Here is a 23,001-nt window from a genome sequence, read left to right as displayed (position 1 = left end):
GGCCACCAATGGATGCCAAAACCATGAGATGAAAGGTTGGAGAAGGAAAGGATATCATGCACTGAAGCAGCATCCCAAAGGTCCTCACTGGTTGCAAAGAGGGAAAGGCACTTTACGAGGGTGTAATCCTGCTATCAGCACCAAGTGATCAAACTTAGCATCACCAATCGTGGGACAGCCTGACAACAGGTTTCCTAATGGGATATAACACTGAGCATCAGCTGGGAAATATCTTTGCTAAAACATCATTAACCTGAATCTACCTTTTTTTTTTTTTTAAGTTAATTTATTTAAGAGAGAGAGAACTGGGGAGGTGCCGAGAGGGAGGGGAGCAGAGAATCCCAGGCAGGCCTCACGCTATCAGCATGGAGTCTGACGCAGGGCTCAAACCCACAAACCGTGAGATCAAGACCTGAGCCGAAATCAATAGCTGGATGCCTAACCAACTGAGCCACTCAGGCATTCCAACCTGAATCTCCCTTTAGACCTAAGTTTCAGTTTACAGTAATTAGAAGAATAGAAGAACAAGTGAAATGACACCAGAAGGAAAAAGACAAATCCAAGGACAGTCCACAAGACAATGACTGTTACCATCAAAGAGTCAATGCCATGAGAAAGTGTGTGTGTGGAGAGGGTTCTATATTTTAAAAGATTTAAGAAATAGAAAAGAAAAAGAAATGTAGGGACACCTAGCTGGCTCAATCAAGGGAGCATGTAACTCTTGACCTCAGGGTTGTGAGTTCGAACCCCACATTGGGTATAGAGATTACTTAAAAATAAAATCTTTAGGGGCGCCTGGGTGGCTCAGTCGGTTAAGCATCCGACTTCAGCTCAGGTCACGATCTCACAGTCTGTGAGTTTGAGCCCCACGTCAGGCTCTGTGCTGACAGCTCAGAGCCTGGAGCCTGTTTCAGACTCTGTGTCGCCCTCTCTCTCTACCCCTCCCCCACTCTCATTCTGTCTCTTAAAAATAAGTAAACATTAAAAATCAAAATCTTTAAAAAAATAAAAGATTTACAAAATTTAATAACCAGGTGCAATTTATAAATCTTGACAAGATTCTGGTTTGGAAAAAAAAAGCTACAAAAGATATTTTTGAGAGGCTGAGGAAATGTGAATCTGCATTGAATATTAGAGGATATTTTGAAATTGTTACTGCTTGTCTTAGCAATAAGTGTGAAAGTGGAATTTTTGGCTGTTAAGTGATTATGTTTTCAGGAGCTGAAGACTGAATGAAATACTTGGAGGTGACATGACTTGATGTTTGCAACTTATTTTCAAATGGTTCAGAAAAAAAGATACAGATAGATAATAGGTAAAATTAACTAACAACGGTTGATCATAGATGGTGGGTATAGGAATGATAAACTTTTCTGTATGTTTAAAATTTTGCATAATAAATGGTTGGCGGAATGGTTTTCAAAGCCTACACAGGAACCGTGTTGGGTACTAAGAAGACACTATGTTGCCATCACTGTTACGTTGACACTTGTGGGGGCAGCGGGCTCTTTTACAGCACAGGCACATGTGCGTCCTAATCTTTATTGGACTTTCTCAATAACTATTCAAAAGGTTTTTTTGGTTTTTTTTTTTCATAGGAAAAAATTCCAGCTCTACCACTTACTAGATGGGTGATTTTATGCCAGTTACTTAACTCCCTTTTGCCTCAGTTTCCTCAAATGGGCATGCTAAGAGAACCTATCTTATTGGGTTGCTGGGAGAATTGAAGGAGTCAACACACACATGCCTGCCATAGAGACTAAGTGTGCAGAATTTAGGTAGCTCGGTGATATGATTTCCTTGCAAACTTGCCACGTCTGAATTAGGAACCCTGCCTGTGTACAGAGATTTGGAGCCACTCAAGGAAAGGGAGCAGCAGGTATGTTTGTCTCAGCATGTGTATCCTCCCACCAGGGAACTTCCTGGGAGTCTCGAGGTGTACCCTTCAAGCTAGTCAGTTGAAATGCCTGCTCTCCCTTGGTGTGGACACTCTAGGCTCCAGAGGTGTGAGTTCCTGCCAGTTCATTTGGGTGAGCCAGGAGGTGGACTCTCTCAGGACCTCAGGCCCATCCTGTTCTCCTCCTCAGTCCCCAAGTCTCTCAGAAGGCGGAGCCGCCCCAGGTAGCAGGCCGGCAGTGCGTATCCAGCCCTGCCCACCACCCCGCATGGCCTGGCCATTCTTTTGGTGGGAAGTCTCCAAGGACTCTGGTACACTTGGGCTGTGAACACAGAGCCAGGAAAGGGGCTCTTTGTGGGGAAGGAACAGGTCCGGGCTCCAGTCCCACATCTGCTATACCTGCCCCAGGCAAGTTACTTCCTTCACTTCTTCCATTCACTCATTCAACACTTACTTATTGCACATCTTCTTGGTGCCAGGCACCGTCTTGGGTACTTGGGCTACATCAACGAACAAAGCAGACAACCATCTCTGCCCTTATGGAATTTACATTCTAGTGGGAGATAAGCATGTAAACTATACTGTTTGTTAGAGAGAGATGAGCAAGCTGGGAAAAAGGGAAGGTATTGCTGGGGCAGGTGGATAGGGGTAGGCTGCAGTACTTTATAGGGTGTTGGAATGCGCCTCACTGGCAAGGCCAGATTTGAGCATAGGCTTGAAGGTGAGGTTGTTTACTACGCCCACGTCTGGGGGGAAGAGTGTCCTCGGCAAAAGAAAGCCAGAGAAAAGGTCCCATGGTGGGGATGTGCTTGGCATGGTTGAGGAATGGCAAGGAGGCTAGTGTGGCTGGAGTGGAGCCTCTGAGATGGAGATCAAGTGCACGAGGTCAGTGATGTCTGGTGCCAGGCCCTCTTCATGGTCTGGTGTGGCCATCTTCATGACTTTGACTTTTACTCTGAGTGAAATCAGGAGCCATGGGAAGCCTTTGAACAGAGGAATGCTGTTATGATTGTGTTTGGCTTTTTTTTTTTTTAAAGAATGCTTCGTTTTCATGTTTATTTTTGAGAGAGAGAGAAAGAGAAAGAGGGAGGGAAGGAGGAAGGGAGGGAAGGAGGGAGAAGGCAAACAGAGACACAGAATCCAAAGTAGACCCCAGGCTCTGAGCTGTCAGCATAGAGCCTAACATGGGGTGTGAACCCATGAACCATGAGATCATGACCTGAGCCAAAGTTGAATGTTTAATCAACCCAGCCACCCAGGTGCCCCTCTGATTGTGTTTTAAAAGGGTGGCTTGGGCTGCTGCTTTGAGAATCTCATTGGACTGCTGTGAAGGTCTAAGGAGAGCCTGGATGGAAAACACTTTGTAACAAAAAGCTCTGGGGAAAAGAGACTAGCTGTTCTGCTTCTTCCCATCTTATCCAAGAGACAATCGAGTAAGGAAAGGATTTGACTTGCCCAAGGTCAGATGCTCTACAATTTAGCATCTGGAACTCCCGGACTCTTCTCCCAGGTGCCATCTGGCAGGTAGGTAAATAGCTTTTGGACTTGTGGTCTCAGTGAGTGCATCTGAACAGGACTGACTGAGTGGTTCTCCCCCATGATTCGTTCATCCAGCAAATATGTATTAAGCACAAGTTCTCCACCCGGCATTAGGATATAGGGGCAATCGAAGACACCTGGTGAGGGCTGAGCCCCAGTCTTTGATGGAGCAGGAGTCAGATATCAGTCAGAGACCAGGCCACCAGTGGCTGGGGGTAAGCTTAGGGGTCGGGGGTCAGTCCATGGCTGGAATCAGCATGAGGCTGGAGGCAGAGAGACCAGTCAGGAGGCTGTGGTAAAAAGACAAGCTGGAGAGGCAAGGCCTGGTGGAGCCTGTGGCTGGGAGCATGAGGAAAGGGAACGAAGAGTAAAAACGTCAGGAGGAAAGTCCACAGGACTTGGGGGAGACTGGATATGAAGAAAGGGGTGGGTCCAAGATGCTGCTGAGCATTCCTACTTGGGTGACAGAGATGATGTCATTCACAGAAACAGGAAGTCCTTGGCACATCTGAGGAACAGAAAGAAACGCCATACGTCTGAGCATAATGAGCAAGGTGGGGTGCGGTTTCAAATGTTGTTGCCGAGACGGGCAGGGGCCAGATCATACAGACTTGGGTCTTAGTGGGTAGTATTCCAAAACAGTGGGAAGCTAGCAGAGAGTGTCAGGCAGTAAGGGACTGTGCTTGGTTGATGTTTTAAAATCATGTGTGGCATACAGATTTAAGGGGGGCAGGAGTGGGAGCCTGGAGACCAGTTAGGATGAAGTAGCTTAGGCGAGAGATGGTGTTTTCCGGCGGTGGTGGAGACAGGGAGAAGTGGATGGATTCCATAGCTGTTTTGAAGGGAGAGATGTCAGGTGTGGGCATGAGATCAAAGGAGTGCCTGGGTTTGGGGTGTACAATGGATGGTGGCATTCATCAAGATGGGGAAGATGGGAGAGCGCATTCTGAGATAGGCAGACTCCAGAGTTCGGCTCTGGCTACATTCTGTGCGACACCCACATGTAGACATCAGGTAGATGGTTGAAGGTACCAGACTGACACTTAAGAAAAGAGTGAACACGGACATTTATAAATGGTCAACTCGCAGATGGTATTTAAAGCCATGGGACTAGGGCTGAGCCCTGGGGACCCTCAACATTTAGAGACTGGATGGAGGAGCAGCCCTGACCAGTGCGGAGAAGTCGTCAGGGAGGAGAAGGAAAACCAGGAGAGGGTGCGCTCATAGACCCCAACAAGGGAGTAGGCGGTGGGGGGGGGGTGGTTTACTGTGCCCGATGCTGCTCAGAGAACCAGGAGGAGAAGAAGCCCCATGGGCTCGACCACGTGGGGGCCACGGGAGATGGAGACAAGAGCAGGTCGGCAAATTGGGTCAGGAGGTGAATGGGAGGGGAGGAAGGGATACCAGCATGAAAGGGGGGGGGCAGGGAGTTGGGGGCCAGCAGCTGGAAGAGGACTCAGGTCACGGCTCTCGAGCATGTTTTGTGGATGGGAAAGATGAGGGAAGGGGGCAGGGGCTTGATGGTGCTGAGGAGGAGGGGCCTGCCCAGCTCCTGCGCGGGGCGTCCTGAGGTGCTTCTGCACAAGCTGCCCCTCCAAGAAAGGCTGCTCTGCCATCCAGCCTCCTCCGCAGCGCCTCCCCTCCATGGCACTCAAAGCACCTCCCCTCCATGGCCTTTCTTCTTCTCCTCCTCACCACCCGGACCTCCTGCCTCAGCACAGCAGCTCATTCCCCCAGTGCTGCCACCACCAGCACCATCCACTGGATTTGAGCTAAGTGAAACTTCCGGAAGTATACCAAGGCCTTTGTTCCTGGCTTTCACTCCCTCCTAGGATCTCGCCTCTTTGAGTGCAACCTATTCCCACATGGTTGCTTATTGTATTGTCACAACAGCCCTGCGAGCCTCAGGGGGATTTAGGAGATGTACAAGTACAGCTAAGCGCGCGGCTAGTAAGTGGCGAAGCTGGGACTTGAACACACGTCTAGGCTGTCTGCAGAGCCCATTCTAACTACCGTCCCATGCTGCCTCCACAGACCTCTCATGCCTTTTGGCCAGTCTTGGTGAAGGCGACCCTCCTGTACTCCTGTTCCCATGGGATGGATTTGAAAGGCAGACGGGATTCTTTCCCCATCTGTGTTTCAGGGGGGCAATTTCTACAATTACTCTCCAGACAAGCTAAGTACCAGTTCACCAGGCTTCTGTCCTGCCCAGGAATGACCCTTTCTGAACATTTCCTCACATCCCTGAGAATCTGTTTGCATGCCTTCAGAGATAGCGTATTACTACATCCACGAGCAGCCTGTTCTAGGCAGGAGGATAGCAGAGCAATCCAAAAACGGACTCCAACCCCAGATGCTTTGGCTGAATCTCAACTAGTATCCTGTGCCTCAGTTTCCTCATCTGCAAAATGGTAATGATAGAAGTGCCTACTTCCTAGTGTGATTACGAGGATTAATCAGATGCTACATTTAAATGGCCTGGGAAGTACATCATAAATTTCACTATGAGCATCATCATCATGTTTCCTGAGGGCAAGCTACAACTCACTTTACTGCAACCTCCACTCGTCAGGCCCTTGGAATTCTACCCTCTTCTTCATTCACCTGCAGTTTAATCCTGTTGTTCTGCAGTCCTCAATTTTTATTTTCTCCTGACGCCAGGTTTGGTTTTTTGGGTGTTTTTTTTTTTTCGTAAGCTCAGTTATTTATCACGCAAACGTGATTTTCCTAAGATCATGATTTCTCCTTGACAGAGTCACTGGTTGTTTGCCAGGCAAGCGCAACAGTACCAAGCACATAACTAGGCTTGGAGAATGACAGCTTAAGGCCTCACCTCCTACCCTCACAAGCCCACTTGTCGGCTCCCAGGCTTTTGCGCTCCCTGGATTTGGAACCCTGTGAGCGGGCCCACGTGACTGCATATCTACCATCGGGGCAAGATTATGTCATGACGGAGAGCCCAGATTCTGGAGACAGAGCCAAGTTCAAGCCCAGACTCTTCTGCTTACTTGCAACATGTCATCTTGGCCAAGACACTCAGTGTTCCTGAGCCTCAGTTTCTTCATCTGCAAAAATGAGATGATACTACCCTTGTTTACTTTATCAGGTGCTACGAGGATTAAGATAATGTATATAAAATGCTCAGCACAGTTCTTACCTCAATAAACATTTGCCATGAATGTTCTAGGGCTATGCCATCTAATAGAGCAGTCACTAGCTCTCTATATGTGGCAGTTGAAGCCTGAAACGTGGCTAGTCTGAACTGAGATGTGCTGTTAAGCATAGAATACACATTGGATTTCAAAGACTTAGTATAAGAAAAGAATGTAAAATCCTTTGATAACTTTTTATATTGCTTATATGTTGAAATGAAAACATTTTGGATATATTGTATTAAATAAAATATATTATAATTAATGTTATTTTTTCTATTAACAGGTCTTCTAGAAAATTTGGAATTATATGTGGCTCAGTTTTGTGGCTTACATTATATTTCTTTTGGACAGTACTACGATGGTGGGGCTTCTGTCATTTCGGGTGGGCGATGGTGGGGGTGGTTGTATTTTTTTTTTGTTTTCCAGTGTGGCAGGGGGGAACAGTATAAGTGGTTTTGAGGTATTCGAATTTTAGTGGATGTATCTGTCTCTTATAGATGGTATTTGAGCTGCAAAGGCTCTTTGGAGATTAAGTAGGCCAATCTTCTCTCTCTAATGATGGGGGAACTGAGGCCTACCCAGAGGCCCATGGGATATGCCTAGGGCCAGAGAATTAATGATAGCAGAACTCAAATCAGAACCCAGATACCTTCCCCATCCCAGCAAGCGGCTTCAGGTCAGAATAATGCTGCCACCTGGTGGTCACCCATAGATGAGCGTCACAAGCCAGGGCGGCAGCTAGGCTCCCTCAGGGAGCAGGACTCAGCTGCCATCTACTTCCCTGTCCTCTGCAGAAGCTAGAACAGGAAGGACCCCCCTCCTCCAACCTCCTTCCAGTCTGACTGCACAGAGCCCCAGCTTGCCAGGGGTATGAAAGTGTAGTGATTAAGGGCACTATGTGATTACAGACAAGTGAAGGATTAAATCCCAACTCTACTCCTCCTAGCTATGAGGCCCTGCAAAAGCCACTTATCTCTGATCCTTGGTTTCCCCGTACGTAAAATGTGGGTAATAATAGCGCTTACCTCAAAGTTATTAAATTTGAGTCAACAAATATCTACAAAGCACCACCACTTATGCACTGTTCCTGGTACTGGGATATAGCAGTGAACCTAAAAAGACAAGCCCATGGTTCTCAGTGTGCCCTTTAGACCACTGAGAGCAGCAGCACCTGAAAACTTGTTAGAAATGCAAATCTTCAGGCCTCCATCCCAGACCTACTGATTGTGAATCTGACACATGCTCAAGGTTGAGAACCACTAGACTTGGACACATAGATTATATATCAGGTGGGGTTAAGTGATATGAATATGGCAAATAAATGGCTAAATATCTTGAGAATAATGGCCGGGGGCGGGGGTTAGGTGGGGAACACTAATTGATCTGTGAGGGTCAGGGAGAGCCTACCTGATGAGGTGACAAGTTCCAGCAGACATCTGAAAGCAATTATCTAGAGGAAAGGTTAGAAGGATATGCCGTTTCCCCTTCAAAACACATCCTATATTTATAATAAGTCCTGGGGATAGAAGATAGGTGACTATAGTTAATTATTTAAAAAAAAAAAAAAAAGACTTCCTGCAAACTGCATATACATTCTACTTATATCCTACTGGCCACAACTTAGTCAGATGGACCACACCTAACCACCTGAGGAGTCTTTATTCTGATAAACCATATATCCGGCTAAAAACTGAGAGTCCTATTTACAATAGAAAAGGAAGAAAAAGCATTTTGGTGAACAATGGTTTTTGCCATACTAAGAGATTCTGATGTAACCAGCCTTTGGGAGTCTGGTTTATACTTGTATGCCTCCAATGATGGGGGATCCCTTATCTCATGAAAATTTTATCCCCTCTTTGAGCAGCTCTTTTAGAAAACTCTTTGATAACTCAAGTCTACCTCTCTGTAATTCCTACCACCGTGGGACTACACGGAACAAGACTGCTTGCTCCCTCTTCCCCAAGGGAGAATTTACTTATTTTAAGTCCCCTATACATCTTCTCTTTGAACCACCTAAGGTCAATGGCTTCCCCCCTTGGGAAGAGTTTTCCTGATCCGGCATTAAGAGATTAAAAATGACCTTGACAGTAACCTCATGGATGACAGGGAGCCACATCATCACCCAGGTCCATGAAGATGAAGTGGAAGTCTAGTGCTCTACCTCAAGCAGAATGTGAAGGAAGCCAAGCAGGAATTGGAGTTCCAGTCTCACTGGACTTTTGTATTTCTTCAGGTTTATTTTGTAGTTCAGAAATTCTTCCTTCTGTTGGCTCTAATCTGCCATTGAACCCATCCACTGAGTATTTAATTTCAATAACTGTATGTATTTTTCTTTGGTTCCTTTTTGAAGACATCTGATTATATCTTGCCTACTTTTTTAATTCCATTATTTCTTTAAGCATTTCATACGTAGTTATTTAATTTTTTTTAGTATATTTTAATGTTTGTTTATTTTTGAGAGAGACAGAGACAGAATGCGAGTGGGTCAGGGGCAGAAAGAGAGGGAGACACAGAATCAGAAACAGGCTCCAGGCTGTCGGCACAGAGCCCGACACAGGGCTCGAAGCCACGAGGCTTGAGATCATGACCTGAGCCAAAGTCGGATGCTCAACCTACTGAGCCACCCAAGCGCCCCTGTAGTTATTTATTTCAGAGAGAGAGTGTGAGCTGGGGAGAGGGGCAGAGGGAGATAATCTTAAACAGACTCCACAATCAGTGCAGAGCCTGATGGGAGGATCAATCCCACCACCCCAGGATTATGACCTGAGCCGAAATCAAGAGTCGGAATGCACAACCAACTGAACCAACCACCTAAGTGCCCTGTTAGGTAGTTTTACGTTTTGATAATTTTAATATGAACTCTTTGGGGGTATATAAATCTTTTGTTTCTGTTTGGGGTACTTATTTTCATGTGTTGGTATCTTTTTTGGGAGTGGAGGGAGCAGGAGTCATATTTGGTTGAACCTAATCTGTGAGAAACCACTGGGCTTCAATTGTGCTTCTGTCCAGAGGAGCTTTTGCTTTCTATCAAGAGCCCTGACACAGTCCTACTTAGGACTTACTAGCCCAGAAATCTGAGGATTTCTGGCTTATTGTGAAGGTCAAGCTCAGCTCCCTCACCGTGGGGCCGAGCCTAACCTTAACTTCCTGGCACTGACTTGGCATTTGCCTTAAGAGCTACCCCAACTTTCTTTGCTGACAGCCATTCCCCAATCCATTTCAACTTGATGAACTTTTCTTTCGTTTCTTGAATGCCCCTGGGGATTTCTTTAAAATTTTTAAAAATTATTTTAAGTAGGTTCCACACCCAGTGTGGAGCCCAACACAGGGCTTGAGCTCATGACCCTGAGATCCAAGTCGAGCTGACATGGAGAGTTGGCCACTTAACCCACTGAGCCACCCAGGTGCTCCTTTATCTCTTTGAAGTCCAGGAATGCATGTTTGTTTTATCAAGGATCTAGAAATAGAAATGCTTTTTTAAACTATCTAGTTTGCAGCATCTATCTAGTCTACAGTAGGGGAAAGCCCATTCACCTATTCAGTGATTCATTCGACAAGCCATTATGGAGCCTGTACTTATCCAAAAGCTGGGGCTGAGGGCTGGGTGGGAGGCACTGGACAAGACCCACTTTACCTTCTCAGAGCTCACACATTAGTGGGGAAAATAGGCTAGAATGCAGGGGGACGGTGGTGGCACATGGGAAGTGGGGGGTGCAGTGGGAATTCAATAGAGAAGCGCCTCGAGGGGCAACCAGGAAAGTAACTCTGAGAGAGGGATGAAGAACAGATTCTAACAGATGAGAAGACAGTGAGGTGACATGGGGGAGAGTAGATGCTGAAGAAGCCAAGCTGGGAGGGGATGTGAGCAGAAGACCGAAGGCATAGAGAATTGGAAAAGCAAAAGGACTAGGTTTGGCTCGGGCAGAGTGAGAGCGTCAAGTATGGGCAGGACCAGGTAACAAAGCATGTGGTCTAGGGCTAGGCATGGAGGCTTGTTTAGTAGACTTACAAGAGCTCAGGTCAGAGAAAGGAGCCAGGAGGGCAGGAGGGACCATTTCTCAGGGCCTGGCTGGGGCTGCGGCTGCAGCCCACGACATCAGGCTCACCTGCCAAGGCTGGGCTCCCGTGGTTCGTGGTCTCAGGCGGGCAACAGCTCCTCCAGTCCTGCCTTGCATGTCTGTGACCGACAGACTGCTGTTTCAACCTAAGCTGTGCAAACTGGCTCTCCTTGCAAACAAAACTCTGAGAGGAACAGCTTTCAAAGACCTGGCTGACTGCATCTCTGGTTACCAGGAAACAACAGTACAAGTTGCAAAGTCCCATCACAGGAAATAAAAAGAATGCTCTAGCAACCGCCAGCATTTTTCCACCAGGATTCCAGCCAGCTGTCATTCAGGCTCCTTGGCATAAGAACTGAACAAGCTTAAGAATAGTGGTAGCTTCTTCAGAGCCAGGCACTGTGCTAAACACTTTAAATCTTGCTTAATTCTTATGATACCCTGAGAGGCAGCCATTATCACAGGAAGTTTCACTAAATGGTCAAGCGGTTAAGTAATTTGCCTAAAGTTAGTCTGAAGCTGGGAACTAGGTATTTTCGTCCAGGCATGTTCACTTCTTGAGGGTCTGTACACATCCTGCCTTAGCAATCAGGCTGCCGGTAAGGAAGTACTGTTTTTCCCCCCTAACATTTTTAACTTTGGAATAATTTTAGATTTACCAGAAAGTTGCAAGGATCGTATGACTTTTCTACATACCACTCATCCAGTTTTTCCCCTAATGTTAACATCTTACATTACCACAAAATATTTGTCAAAATTAAGAATTAATTGAACTTCAGGCCTTACTCGTATTTTACCAGTTTTCACGCTAACGTCCTTTCCGGTTCAGGATCCAATGGTGCATTAGTTAGGTCTCTCTAATCTCCTTTGGTCTTCTATCCTTGTTTTTCATCACTTTTGACCCAAGCACTGGCATTCTGCAGAATGTCCTCTAATTGGGTTACGGGTTTCTTAAGAGTATCAGAGTTCAAGAGCTCTCATCATCTTGCATCTAGAGTATTGTTGACCATTCAACAGCATAGGTTTGAACTGCGTGGACAATTCACGTGGATTTTTTCAATAAATACGCATAGAACTGTCTTCTCTCTTCCTTATAATGTTCTTAGTAACATTTTCTTCTCTCTAGCTTAATTAGCCACCCAACAGTGGAGCAGTTACCATCACAGGGCCCTATGCTAATCTCTTGCAGAACACTCTGTACCATCTGGTACCACTGGGTCCTCGGAGGTGGGTGCAAGCTTCCGGAGAGCAAAAACTTTTTTAATCACTGATGAAAATAGGGCTTGGTGTGTATTTGTGGGGTGACCGAATCTCTATGTACTTTATGTACTGATGTGGAACAATCTCCAAGATCTGCCAAGTGAGAAAAAGCAAGACGCAGGAGAGTGCACTACCAATTTTGCACAGAAGGTGTGGGGGGCGAGCAGACACCCACGTATGTTTATATATGGCTCAAGTCTGGAAGGCTCCTCTTCTGCTCAGACTACACTCGGCTCAACGGTTTCCACTCTGCCCTGGCTCTTTAAGAATTGGTCCATTTTTGGAACCAACATCTCCTTTTCAAAACAAGGTCTCTAAGGTCTTGGTCTGCTTTAGATGATGGAGGCAACGATGCCACAACCAGCAGAGTGGAAAACACCCAAGTGCACACAGGTACCTCACCTCTCCTTAGGCTCCTCCTCCCAGGAAGTCACTTCACCGAACACAGGCTCGTCCTGTCAAGTGTCAGGGGCCTAACCAGTATCTTCTGTGTTCCTGTTTGGCAAGTCATCCGTATCCTCTGCAGTAATATACCTGTTAAAGGCCTCCTGCTTTATCCCGCACCTGTGATCCCAAGAAGTCTTATGCCCTGGTCAAATGTAGCCAGGAGGAGAGAACCAAGTATCCCTGAAGGGTGGCCTCTACATGAAGGAGAGAAGACTGGAGTCGAAACAGCTTACACAAAGGCAATTTATTAACAGAAAACATTAATTTGAGGAATCCTGTTCACAGACGGCGACCACGGCGACCCCCCTTCCTGCGGGTGCTATCGGAGGGGATGGGGGTGACATCCTCTGTGGGGAGGAAGAGAAAATATCATTGCCTAGAGATGGATGGGAAGGAGCCCGGGCCTCCCTAGACCAGTGGCCTCACACACCAACAGTGGATCCTGCTGCTCCCCAAATAAACCCTCCATACATAACACACGGATGCGGACTGCCCCACCTGCTGCTTCCTCAAATTTTCCGATGTAGTCTGAACTCATTTTTCTGAAGGGAAAACTGAGGCTCAGAAAAGGCATACAACTTACATACGAGGTCAGAAGCAGGCGAGAAATCACGTTTCTGACATCCAGCCCACTGACTCTCTAGTGAAAAGATTCTCCTACTAAACAGGGCAACCTAACACTATCTTCTTTCCAGTCAGTAAAAGGTTGAAAATATGCTGAAAAAATAAAACCTTAAGAGGAAAAGGTTGGACCCCCAGATCGAGGGATCAGTACATGATGCGACCATGTGCACAGAAACAGGAAAAGGCTAACACCTTCTCAGGAGCTAGAAAGGATCAGGAGATCACAGGCGTGAGGAGGGCAGGCACTACACAGATATAGGGGATTTGCTGTGATTCTCCACCGCAGGAGTTGCCACTCCCTGCATTCAGTTTTCATGGTCACAATGACTAGTGTACTCTTAATACTTAGTAGGCAAGGACCAAGGATACAGATGGTCCTACAATTCAGGAGACAGACTACACACAATGCCAACTCCCTTAAGAGACACTATAAAGGATAGACAATTCATCTCCTATCAGTTCCACCAGCCACTGTCCCAAACTCTATACACCAGGCAGTGTGCGGCACAGGGGTTAAGAAATCAAACTGCGCTGTCCCAATGTAAAAGAGAAGGTCGACATTTACAACAGGTGATGGGGTGTTCAGGGAGAAATTCTGTCACATGGTGCCTCTTGCAGCCCCCATTAACAACTCTAATTGCCAACAGTACCCAGACCAAGCACTGTATCCACTGGGTACATCACAAGCTTTCTGGGATTAATACTTCAAAGTAAATTCAAACGCTAGTTAGAGGGGGGACACTTACCAATCCGCCCAATCTTCATTCCTGAGCGGGCAAGGGCTCTGAGGGCTGACTGGGCCCCAGGTCCAGGGGTCTTGGTTCTAGGAAATGAGAATCTATGTTAAGAAAAGCTTTGTCCAACTCATTAGGGGTTCTTTCTGAGATCCCACAACCCTCTAGCTAAGGACTTGGCAACTTTCCTTAAAGGGTCAAACAGTGGAAAGCCCAACGTGGAACTCAATGAACCTGAGATCAAGACTTGAGCTGAAATCAGGGCACCTGGGTGGCTCAGTCGGTTAAGTGGCCGACTTCGGCTCAGGTCATGATCTCGCGCTCCGTGAGTTCAAGCCCCGCGTCGGGCTCTGTGCTGACAGCTCAGAGCCTGGATCCTGTTTCAGATTCTGTGTCTCTGTCTCTCTGTCTCAAAAATAAATAAAACGTTAAAAAAATTTTTTTAAAAGACTTGAGCTGAAATCAGAGATGGACACTTATCAACTGAACCATCCAGGCACCCCCAAACAATAAATACTGAAGGTTTAGTGGGCCACTTATGATTTTTGTTGCGTACTTTCTGACCCCTGGGTCATAGTTTGTGCTCTGCCCTGCCTGCAGCCCATTTAAAGCACTGTCCCTTTTTGCCACAGGCTATAATTCTTTTTTGGTGATCTGTTCATTTCCAACTGCTCCACCCACCCCAAACCAAGACCCTAACATCTTTTCAGTGGACCACTTCATCTGGTCTGCTATCCACACAGCAGCCATTGTTTTTGTTTTGTTTTGACACAAGCACTATGCCCAATGTGGGGCTTGAACTCATGACCCTGAGATTAAGAGTTGCATGCTCTACTGATGGAGCCAGTCAGATGTCCCAACACAGCAGTCATCTTTAAAAATGTCCAATCTTGGGGTGCCTGGGTGGCTTTGTTGTTTTAAACGTACAACTTCAGCTCAGGTCATGATCTCACGGTCCATGAATTCGCACCCTGCTTCGGGCTCTGTGCTGACAGCTCAGAGCCCGGAGCCTGTTTCAGATTCTCTGTCTCCCCCTCTCTCTGCCCCTCCCTCACCACGCTCTGTCTCTCTCAGAGAAGGGAAAAAAAAAAAAAAAAGTCCAATCTCAGGGCACCTGGGTGGCTCAGTTGTTAAGTGCCCAACTCCTGATTTTGGCTTAGGTCATGATCTCATGGTTTGTGGGGTGCTAACACCACAGAGCCTCCCTGGGATGTTCTCTGTCCCTCCCTGGCTAGTACTCTTGCTGTCTCTCAAAATAAATAAACTTTAAAAATGCCCAATCTCATCAGGTCATTACTATTAAAAAGTTCTTTTGCTCCCCCCACCTTTGGCTGAAGTCCAGCTCTTTACTGCTTCTTTAAGACCCAGCAGGAACTTGCTCCTGCCTAGCTCTCTGATCACAATTCACAACACTCTTCCCACAGATGTGCCAAGTCCATTCCCACTCGAGACTTTTCCACTGCAGCTGTATCTCGCTGAATACTTTCTCCCTGTCCTTCTTTCACTGGACCACTTCCTGGCACATTTAGGTCTTAGTTGAAATTACACCTTGTCACTAACTCCCATTCCTGACACCACACCTTTACTTCCTAGCACTTGCCACAAATGGGAAGCACAGGTGCCCCTGCTTAGGTTGTTTAAAGTCAGACTCTCCTACCAGCCTAGGTGCCTCTATACAGGAGACGAGAGGTGACGGCTACTCTTTTCCATCATTCTTTTCTAGTACCCCACACACAATACCCGGTATGCAGTGAGTGCTCAACAAACAAAGTTGGGGAAGAGGGAGCAGAAGCGGTGGTGCAGCAACCAACTACTAAATATGAACACACTTAACATGTCTTGTGCAAAGTCACAAGAGAAAAACCAAGCCTCAAATCCAGGTGCTTTGGCATCCGTGCCCAGAGACCTCACCTCCCGGCCCCCGACTCACGTACCTATTTCCTCCTGTGGCCCGGAGTTTGATGTGGAGAGCCGTGATGCCCAGCTCCTTGCACCTCTGGGCTACATCCTGGGCAGCCAACATGGCAGCGTAGGGTGAGGACTCATCTCGGTCAGCCTTCACCTTCATCCCACCAGTCACACGGCAGATGGTTTCCCTAGAACAAAAGCTCACGGTCATTCCGCTCACGCAACAAGGATTCTAAGTACTGAGCACATCCTAATGAGTGCCACAGTTCGGGTATGGCAGAAGATGAAGGTCAACTCGAATATGCATCCTTTCTAACAAGATGGCCATGGGTTCTGCCTTGATGGGGTTCAAAGACCCAAATGAATGGGACGCTGTATTAACAATATAAATTTACTTTTACATTTAATCCTCTCAATTGCTCCTTGACGTACACGTTAACCTCGCCGTATAGGAGAAAACCAAATCTCAGAATTTGAGTGACTCTTGCTAATGGTGGCCAGAACCTGTACGTAGAGCTGACTTCCAGTCCACCACTGCTGCTACTAAGTACCAACAGATTGAGGATTCACGGATCACCACACTTTAAGGACACAAGGGCACGGAACGTCTTTCTTGTAACTCAAATGCCTGGGAAATCACAGTATTTGTGACTAAACAAACAAACACGTTTCCTTATCTAACTTTTTAATTCTTTCAAGAGAACCCCTTAAACTGCCACCGGATTCCAGGAGAATTTCTTCCCCCAGACCCTTGCCAGTTTGGTCTGTACCTCTTCACCCAGGTACTCACTTGCCAGAAAGATCGGTGACATGGACAAAAGTGTCATTGAAGGATGCAAAGATGTGGCACACGCCAAACACATTTTCTCCTTCAGCTACCTGAGGTCCAAGGCTGATGACCTGTTCTTCTTTCTTTTCTTTCCCCTTTCGAGGTGCCATTTCTGAAAGGAAGTAAAAAAAAAAAAAAAATCCCGAAGTTAGCAATGGACAAGAGGTTTCCACAACCTTTTCCTGGCTATTAAAGGAAATCTCCAAGTTTTGCTCCTCCGTGTCTCTTTCCCTGCACCCTGGGAATCTGTGCAATCCCATCTCTGCCTAAACTCACTTCTCTCTGCACTTAGGAGAGTTCAACTGGTGGCTAAAGAAGCAAAGTACCTTGAGATAACCTTTCCCCTGAATTTACTTAAAGCACAGATCATAGCACTTGCTAAGCAGCCCAGAGTTCTAGCAGCAAGACCACAAGTATCCCTCCAATTTTTACCAAGTCGGCCTCAAAACCACGAAAAACACTGGCTTAGATCCCTAGAGACCTCCAAGTTCAACTGACAGCTCTGCAAACCCGGGTAATCAATTCTTCCTGGGCTTTAAAGCCAACAATATATATCCTGAGAAATTTTTAAACATTTGTTTAGTGACACAACAAGTCAGTTGCAGAGCAGTGATGAGAACCAGGTTAAGGGATTCCTAGTCTACACTCCACAACACTTCCAATACCAGGAGGGCTTCTGGTCTCCTGGACCCCAAGTATCATTTACTGGTTAGGCTCAAAGACTTTAAAGACTGCATTCAAAAAGATTAGTAGAAGGCCAAGACCAATGACCTACCCATGAATTGGTGACAGCTGAAGACCCTTTACGGAAGACACCTGCTGCCTGAACTCTGCACTAACTCCTACGCTTAGAATTCAAGGGTCCCTCACCCACATAGTTCCCTAGTTTCATCTCCTACTATATCCTGTACCAGATCCCTCCAAAAAGCCAGTTCAAGGGCTATCTCCCATCCTCTGACAATTCATCTCCTGCTATCCTTCCACTACTGATTAAAACCAAATGCTTTTTAAAAAAATTTTAATGTTTTAAACATTTCTAAATGCTTATTTTTAAGAGACAAAGCATGAGTACAGGAGGGGCAGAGAAGGGGGGGACGGGACACACACAGAATCTGAAGCAGGCTCCCCCCTCCAAGCTGTCAGTACAGAGCCAGACGTGGGGCTCAAACTCACGAACACGAGATCAATGACCTGAGCCGAAGTTGGACGCTTAAGCAGCTGAGCCACCCAAGTGCTCAGAACTAAATTCTAAACTTTTACTAGAATCGAGCATTAAAGGCAATAAAACATACCTTTTGGAAGGCTAATGGAAAAGCCCCATCCCAAAGACTCAGTGTTAGCAAAATCAAGTAACTCTAATCTGACATAGCATGTAATGGAAGTGCAATTATTCCATCAAAGGAGGAAAAGCAAGTATGGATAAGTGGAAGGCTAAGAGAGGACTACTTTCCGCCCAAAGCACCTCCTGACACTCAATCCAAACAATTCCCTAACACTTCCAGAAGACACTAGAAATCAGAAGGGCTCAGATGACTTAGGCTGCACCCTTTCGGATGAAGACAAATTTGGCCTTGCCTTGGTTCGTAAAGACAGTGGCAAAACCAGACTTAAAAATCAGTGCCCCGACTCCCAGTCCAGCATTTTCTACCTTGTGCCAAGATGCTTTTATTCCATGAAGGACCATTCCAGACCTGAGAAAGTCCATGTCTCTTGCATTCCTGGATCTCCCCAGTGCCTTCCTTATACAAGGTCTGGGGAGTGACCACAGTAAGCACATGTGTAGGCCTTAGATGTACAAAGTAACTGTTCCTACGCTCAAATTACATCCAATGGAGTTAAGAATTTTAAGGAAGGGGCCAAGGGTGCTCACCGGAAAAGTTTTAAGTTCTGCCTGGAGAAGCCCAGAAAGACCAGCAGATCAGAACTTCAGCAGATCAGATTCATCAGGAAGCATGAATACGAATTCCTCAAGTGGCCACCCCACAAATGCCGCCCTGAGGTGGTGATGAGACGGGTCCTCGCAGAATATATAAACGCATGGAAGGTGCTCAACCAACACTGACTTACATCCTTCTCTACCTTTAATGTCTGGCTTTGTAAGGCGCGCCCAGTACTTGCAACGTGCCAGACCTAGCCATCAACCGGGTTCAGGGAGCACCCAACGCAAGGCCGTTTTTTCGGATTCTGTCCCTGAATCCCCACAACCCCCACGGAATCCGGACGACAGTTAATCCTACTTCCCAAACAAGGAAACAAACTACAGATTACGAGCCCGGCCTGCTACCGCTCAAGAAGCTGGCGGAGTAGAGAGAAGCCACATCGGACTAGGGTCCCGGGCCCTTCCCAAACATGCTGTGCGGCCCCTTAAACGTAACGGTGGTGGCAGCGCGGAGCGAGGGCCTTCAGGGCTGTACCCACACTCAACCCCCTCCCCTTCGCAAGCTCCTCCTTGAGACAAGACGGCCGCTTCCGAGACCAGGCACGAACCTGAGTCTGGGGTCGGCCGGCCGCGCCCCTCTCGCCTGGCACCTGACTCGGCTTCCGCGGAAACACCCCAGCCCAGCGCCCCGAACCCCGAGGGGTCCCCCTGCCTCAGGATGCCACTGGATTAAACCCACTGAAGCCTCCTACCTGCGCGTCTTCGCTAGACTCCGCCACCGGAAAGAGAGGGCGAGAGAGGGCGGGGCGACGGGTCACGTTCGCGTTCCCGGAAGTGTACGTCTGAGGTCACGGAGCGAAGCCGGTGGCCCGTTTCCAAGGAGTTGAAGACTCGCCCTCGGGAAAGGCGGTTTACTTAAAAGAGCGCTAAAGGAAGCAAGGGGAAGGGTGTCGCTGCGAGCGGGTCTGCCTCTGAGACTGCACGAAGCAGCTACATCTCCTGAGCGAGGCGGGCCCTTGTGCGAAGATCGTGGCGGCCGCACCTAGACGGACTTCTTCCATCCTGATCCCGGGCCTAGTCGGCCCGGAGGCGGCAGCGCCTCTCGTGGCGCGGAGGGCAATAACAACAACTGCCTGCTTTCATCACTGACTGTGGACGGCTGGCTGTGTCCTGAACAAAATAAGGATAAATTATTCAATATTTATTATATACTAGCTTGGGCTGAGCGATTTATATGCACTGCTTCATTTAATCCTCACAAAATTATCAAATAGATAACTTTTTATTTCTCTTTTACGGATAAAGGATGTTAACCAAGATTACACATTTGTGGCTGATTTGGATTTCTGACTTCAAAGACTGTATGTTTGATACCTACTTCCATGTATCCCTCTAATAGTGAAGGACCTTGAAGGGTTGGGAGGTGTATAGATGGAGATATGGGGAAGGGCAAAGAAGTAGGTCGTGTGTGTGTGTGTGTGTGTGGCCCATGTAATAGACTACATATATTGCATATATATGAAATTTTTGAACAAAATTAGCAATTATACAGGGTAACGTATAGCCCTTTCTTCACTAGAGTTGGTGCCACTGAACAGCTTTAACTCAGTTTAGCAAAGACCTCCTTTTTAAAAAAGTTTCCCCTTTACAAAAGCAATTAATTACAGAATACCTATAAAAGAGAAACATATAAACATTCTCAAAGGAGAGTACAAGGAAGACAAAAGAGAAAAAACCAGTGACAGTCTTACCCACCACAATTAACACCTTGGTGTACGTCCTTTCCAAACATGATCCATGCAAATACCTACAGAAGAGGCACTTCCTTTTTTTTTTTAATATGAAATTTATTGTCAAATTGGTTTCCATACAACACCCAGGAGGCACTTCATTTTTTTTAAAGAAAAGAGAATAAACTTGCAATATTTTTTCCCAATGGCTAAAAAAAATCTGTGCTCATAAACAATCCACATGATAAAGTGTATAGAAAAAAGTAAAAATCATTTCTAAATTCTTCCTTCTTTTTTTTTAAATTAATGCATGTTCATTTGGAAGTCACTTGAATGTAAAAAGAAAAACAAGTATCCATCCGAAGACAAACACTGTTTACAACTTTAAATACGTATGTATGTAATACATATACATACCCACGTGTATATATATATATCACCTTTATTTTGCTTTTGGCATTATGCTATAGGATGTTGCTATATAGTTTTTAACTTTTGATTTTGAAATAATTGCAGATTCACAGGAAATCACAAAAAACACGTAGGGAGAGTTCCCATGTACTCTTCACCCAGTTTCCCATAGCGGTAACATCTTGTGTAACTATAAAACACAATCACAGGAAACAAGCAATTGCAATGTATGCATAGAGTGCTATATAATTGTATCACACACGTACACCTGTGCAGCTACCATCACAATTACCACACAGAACTGTTCCATTACCACAAAACCTACTTGTGCTGCCTTTTCAGAGTCCCATCCACCTCTCTGTCCCTCCATCTCTACCACCACCCCTAATCTCTGGAAACCAATGATCTATTTTTCAGCTCCAGAATTTTATTATTTCAAGAAAGTTATATAAATGGAATCACAAGTATGTGACCTTCTGAGATTTTTTTTTTGTACCTAGCATAATTCTCTTGAGACACATCCATGTTGTTACATATATCAATAGATTCATTCATTTTTACTTTTTTTTAAAATTTTTTTTAACGTTTATTTATTTTTGAGACAGAGAGAGACAGAGCATGAACGGGGGAGGGTCAGAGAGAGGGAGACACAGAATCCGAAACAGGCTCCAGGCTCTGAGCTGTCAGCACAGAGCCTGACGTGGGGCTCGAACTCACGGACCGCGAGATCGTGACCTGAGCTGAAGTCGGCTGCTTAACTGACTGAGCCACCCAGGCGCCCCGATTCATTCATTTTTAATTGCTTAGTAGTATTCCATGTATAGATTTACCATATTATTTTATTTTATTTTATTAACTTGTTTTATTTTTTGTTTTTTTAAATTTACATCCAAATTAGTTAGCATATAGTGCAACAATGATTTCAGGAGTAGATTCCTTAGTGCCCCTTACCCATTTAGCCCATCCCCACTCCAACCCCTCCAGTAACCCTCAGTTTGTTCTCCATATTTATGAGTCTCTTCTGTTTTTATATTATTTTTGTTTCCCTTCCCTTATGTTCATCTGTTTTGTTTCTTAAAGTCCTCATATGAGTGAAGTCATATGATTTTTGTCTTTCTCTGACTAATTTCACTTAGCATAATACCCTCCAGTTCCATCCATGTAGTTGCAAATGGCAAGATTTCATTCTTTTTGATTGCCGAGTAATACTCCAGTGTGTGTGTGTGTGTGTGTGTGTGTGTGTGTGTGTGTGTGTATCACATTTTCTTTATCCATTCATCCATCGAGGGACATTTGAGCTCTTTCCATACTTTGGCTATTGTTGCGAGTGCTGCTATAAACAGGGGGGTGCATGTGTCCCTTCGAAACAGCACACCTGTATCCCTTGGATAAATGCCTCATAGTGCAATTGCTGGGTCGTAGGGTAGTTCTCTTTTTAGTTTTTTGAGGAACCTCCATACTGTTTTCCAGAGTGGCTGCACCAGCTTGCATTCCCACCAACAATGCAAAATAGATCCTCTTTCTCCTCATCCTCGCCAACATCTGTCGTTGCCTAAGTTGTTAATGTGAGCCATTCTGACAGGTGTAAGGTTGTATCTCGTTGTTTTGCTTTGTATTTCCCTGATGATGAGTGATGTTGAGCATTTTTTCAAGTGTCGGTTGGCCATCTGGCTGTCTTCTTTGGAGAAGTGTCTATTCATGTCTTTTGCCCATTTGTTCACCGGATTATTTATCTTTTGGGTGTTGAGTTTGATAAGTTCTTTATAGATTTTGGATACTAACCCTTTATCTGATATGTCATTTGCAAATACCTTCTCCCATTCTGTCAGTTGCCTTTTAGTTTTGCTGATTGTTTCCTTCGCTGTGCGGAAGCTTTTTATTTTGATGAGGTCCCAGTAGTTCATTTTTGCTTTTGTTTCCCTTGCCTCCGGAGACGTTTTGAGTAGGAAGTTGCTGCGGCCAAGATCAAAGAGGTTTTTGCCTGCTTTCTTCTCGAGGATTTTGATGGCTTCCTGTCTTACATTTAGGTCTTTCATCCATTTTGAGTTTATTTTTGTGTATGGTGTAAGAAAGTGGTCCAGGTTCATTCTTCTGCATGTCGCTGACCAGTTTTCCCAGCACCACTTGCGGAAGAGACTGTCTTTATTCCATTGGATATTCTTTCCTGCTTGGTCAAAGATTAGTTGGCCATACGTTTGTGGGTCCATTTCTGGGTTCTCTATTCTGTTCCATTGATCTGAGTGTCTGTTCTTGTGCCAGTACCATACTGTCTTGATGATTACAGTTTTGTAGTATAGCTTAAAGTCTGGGGTTGTGATGCCTCCTGGTTTGGTTTTCTTTTTCAAGATTGCTTTGGCTATTCTGGGTCTTTTCTGGTTCCAAACAAATTTTAGGATTATTTGTTCTAGCTCTGTGAAGAATGCTGGTCTAAATTCTTTCTTCTAGCGATACCACCATTATCAAATTATCATTATTGAATTGGAGCATAATTCCAGAAATAACTGTCTATATCTATATTTTTATCATAAAA

The 23,001-nt window shown here is 45.8% G+C and overlaps 1 protein-coding gene across 4 annotated transcripts in view; it reads right to left on the bottom strand.

Moving 5' to 3' along the window:
- The window catches only part of RPS14 (ribosomal protein S14), a 150,532-nt gene extending 131,350 nt beyond the window's left edge, over positions 1–19,182 (bottom strand). Inside the window, exons 1-5 of one of the 4 annotated variants that reach the window (XM_049648014.1) lie at positions 19,083–19,182; positions 16,413–16,563; positions 15,649–15,810; positions 13,727–13,803; positions 12,582–12,732 (exon numbers count right to left, since the gene is read on the bottom strand). In XM_049648014.1, coding sequence (XP_049503971.1) covers positions 12,617–12,732; positions 13,727–13,803; positions 15,649–15,810; positions 16,413–16,561 — 504 coding nt within the window. In that variant the 5' untranslated portion in view covers positions 16,562–16,563; positions 19,083–19,182 and the 3' untranslated portion in view covers positions 12,582–12,616. Of the gene's footprint in view, positions 1–12,581; positions 12,733–13,726; positions 13,804–15,648; positions 15,811–16,412; positions 16,564–19,082 lie in introns of those variants that run through there. The other 3 variants (XM_049648017.1, XM_049648015.1, XM_049648018.1) reach the window with 3 other exon arrangements.
- Positions 19,183–23,001: the final 3,819 nt, after the last annotated feature.

The sequence above is a fragment of the Panthera uncia genome (assembly GCF_023721935.1).
Source record: "Panthera uncia isolate 11264 chromosome A1 unlocalized genomic scaffold, Puncia_PCG_1.0 HiC_scaffold_17, whole genome shotgun sequence".
Lineage (NCBI taxonomy): Eukaryota > Metazoa > Chordata > Mammalia > Carnivora > Felidae > Panthera > Panthera uncia.
Note: the sequence above shows the minus strand (reverse complement) of the source record. Positions and strands in the feature narration are given on the sequence as shown.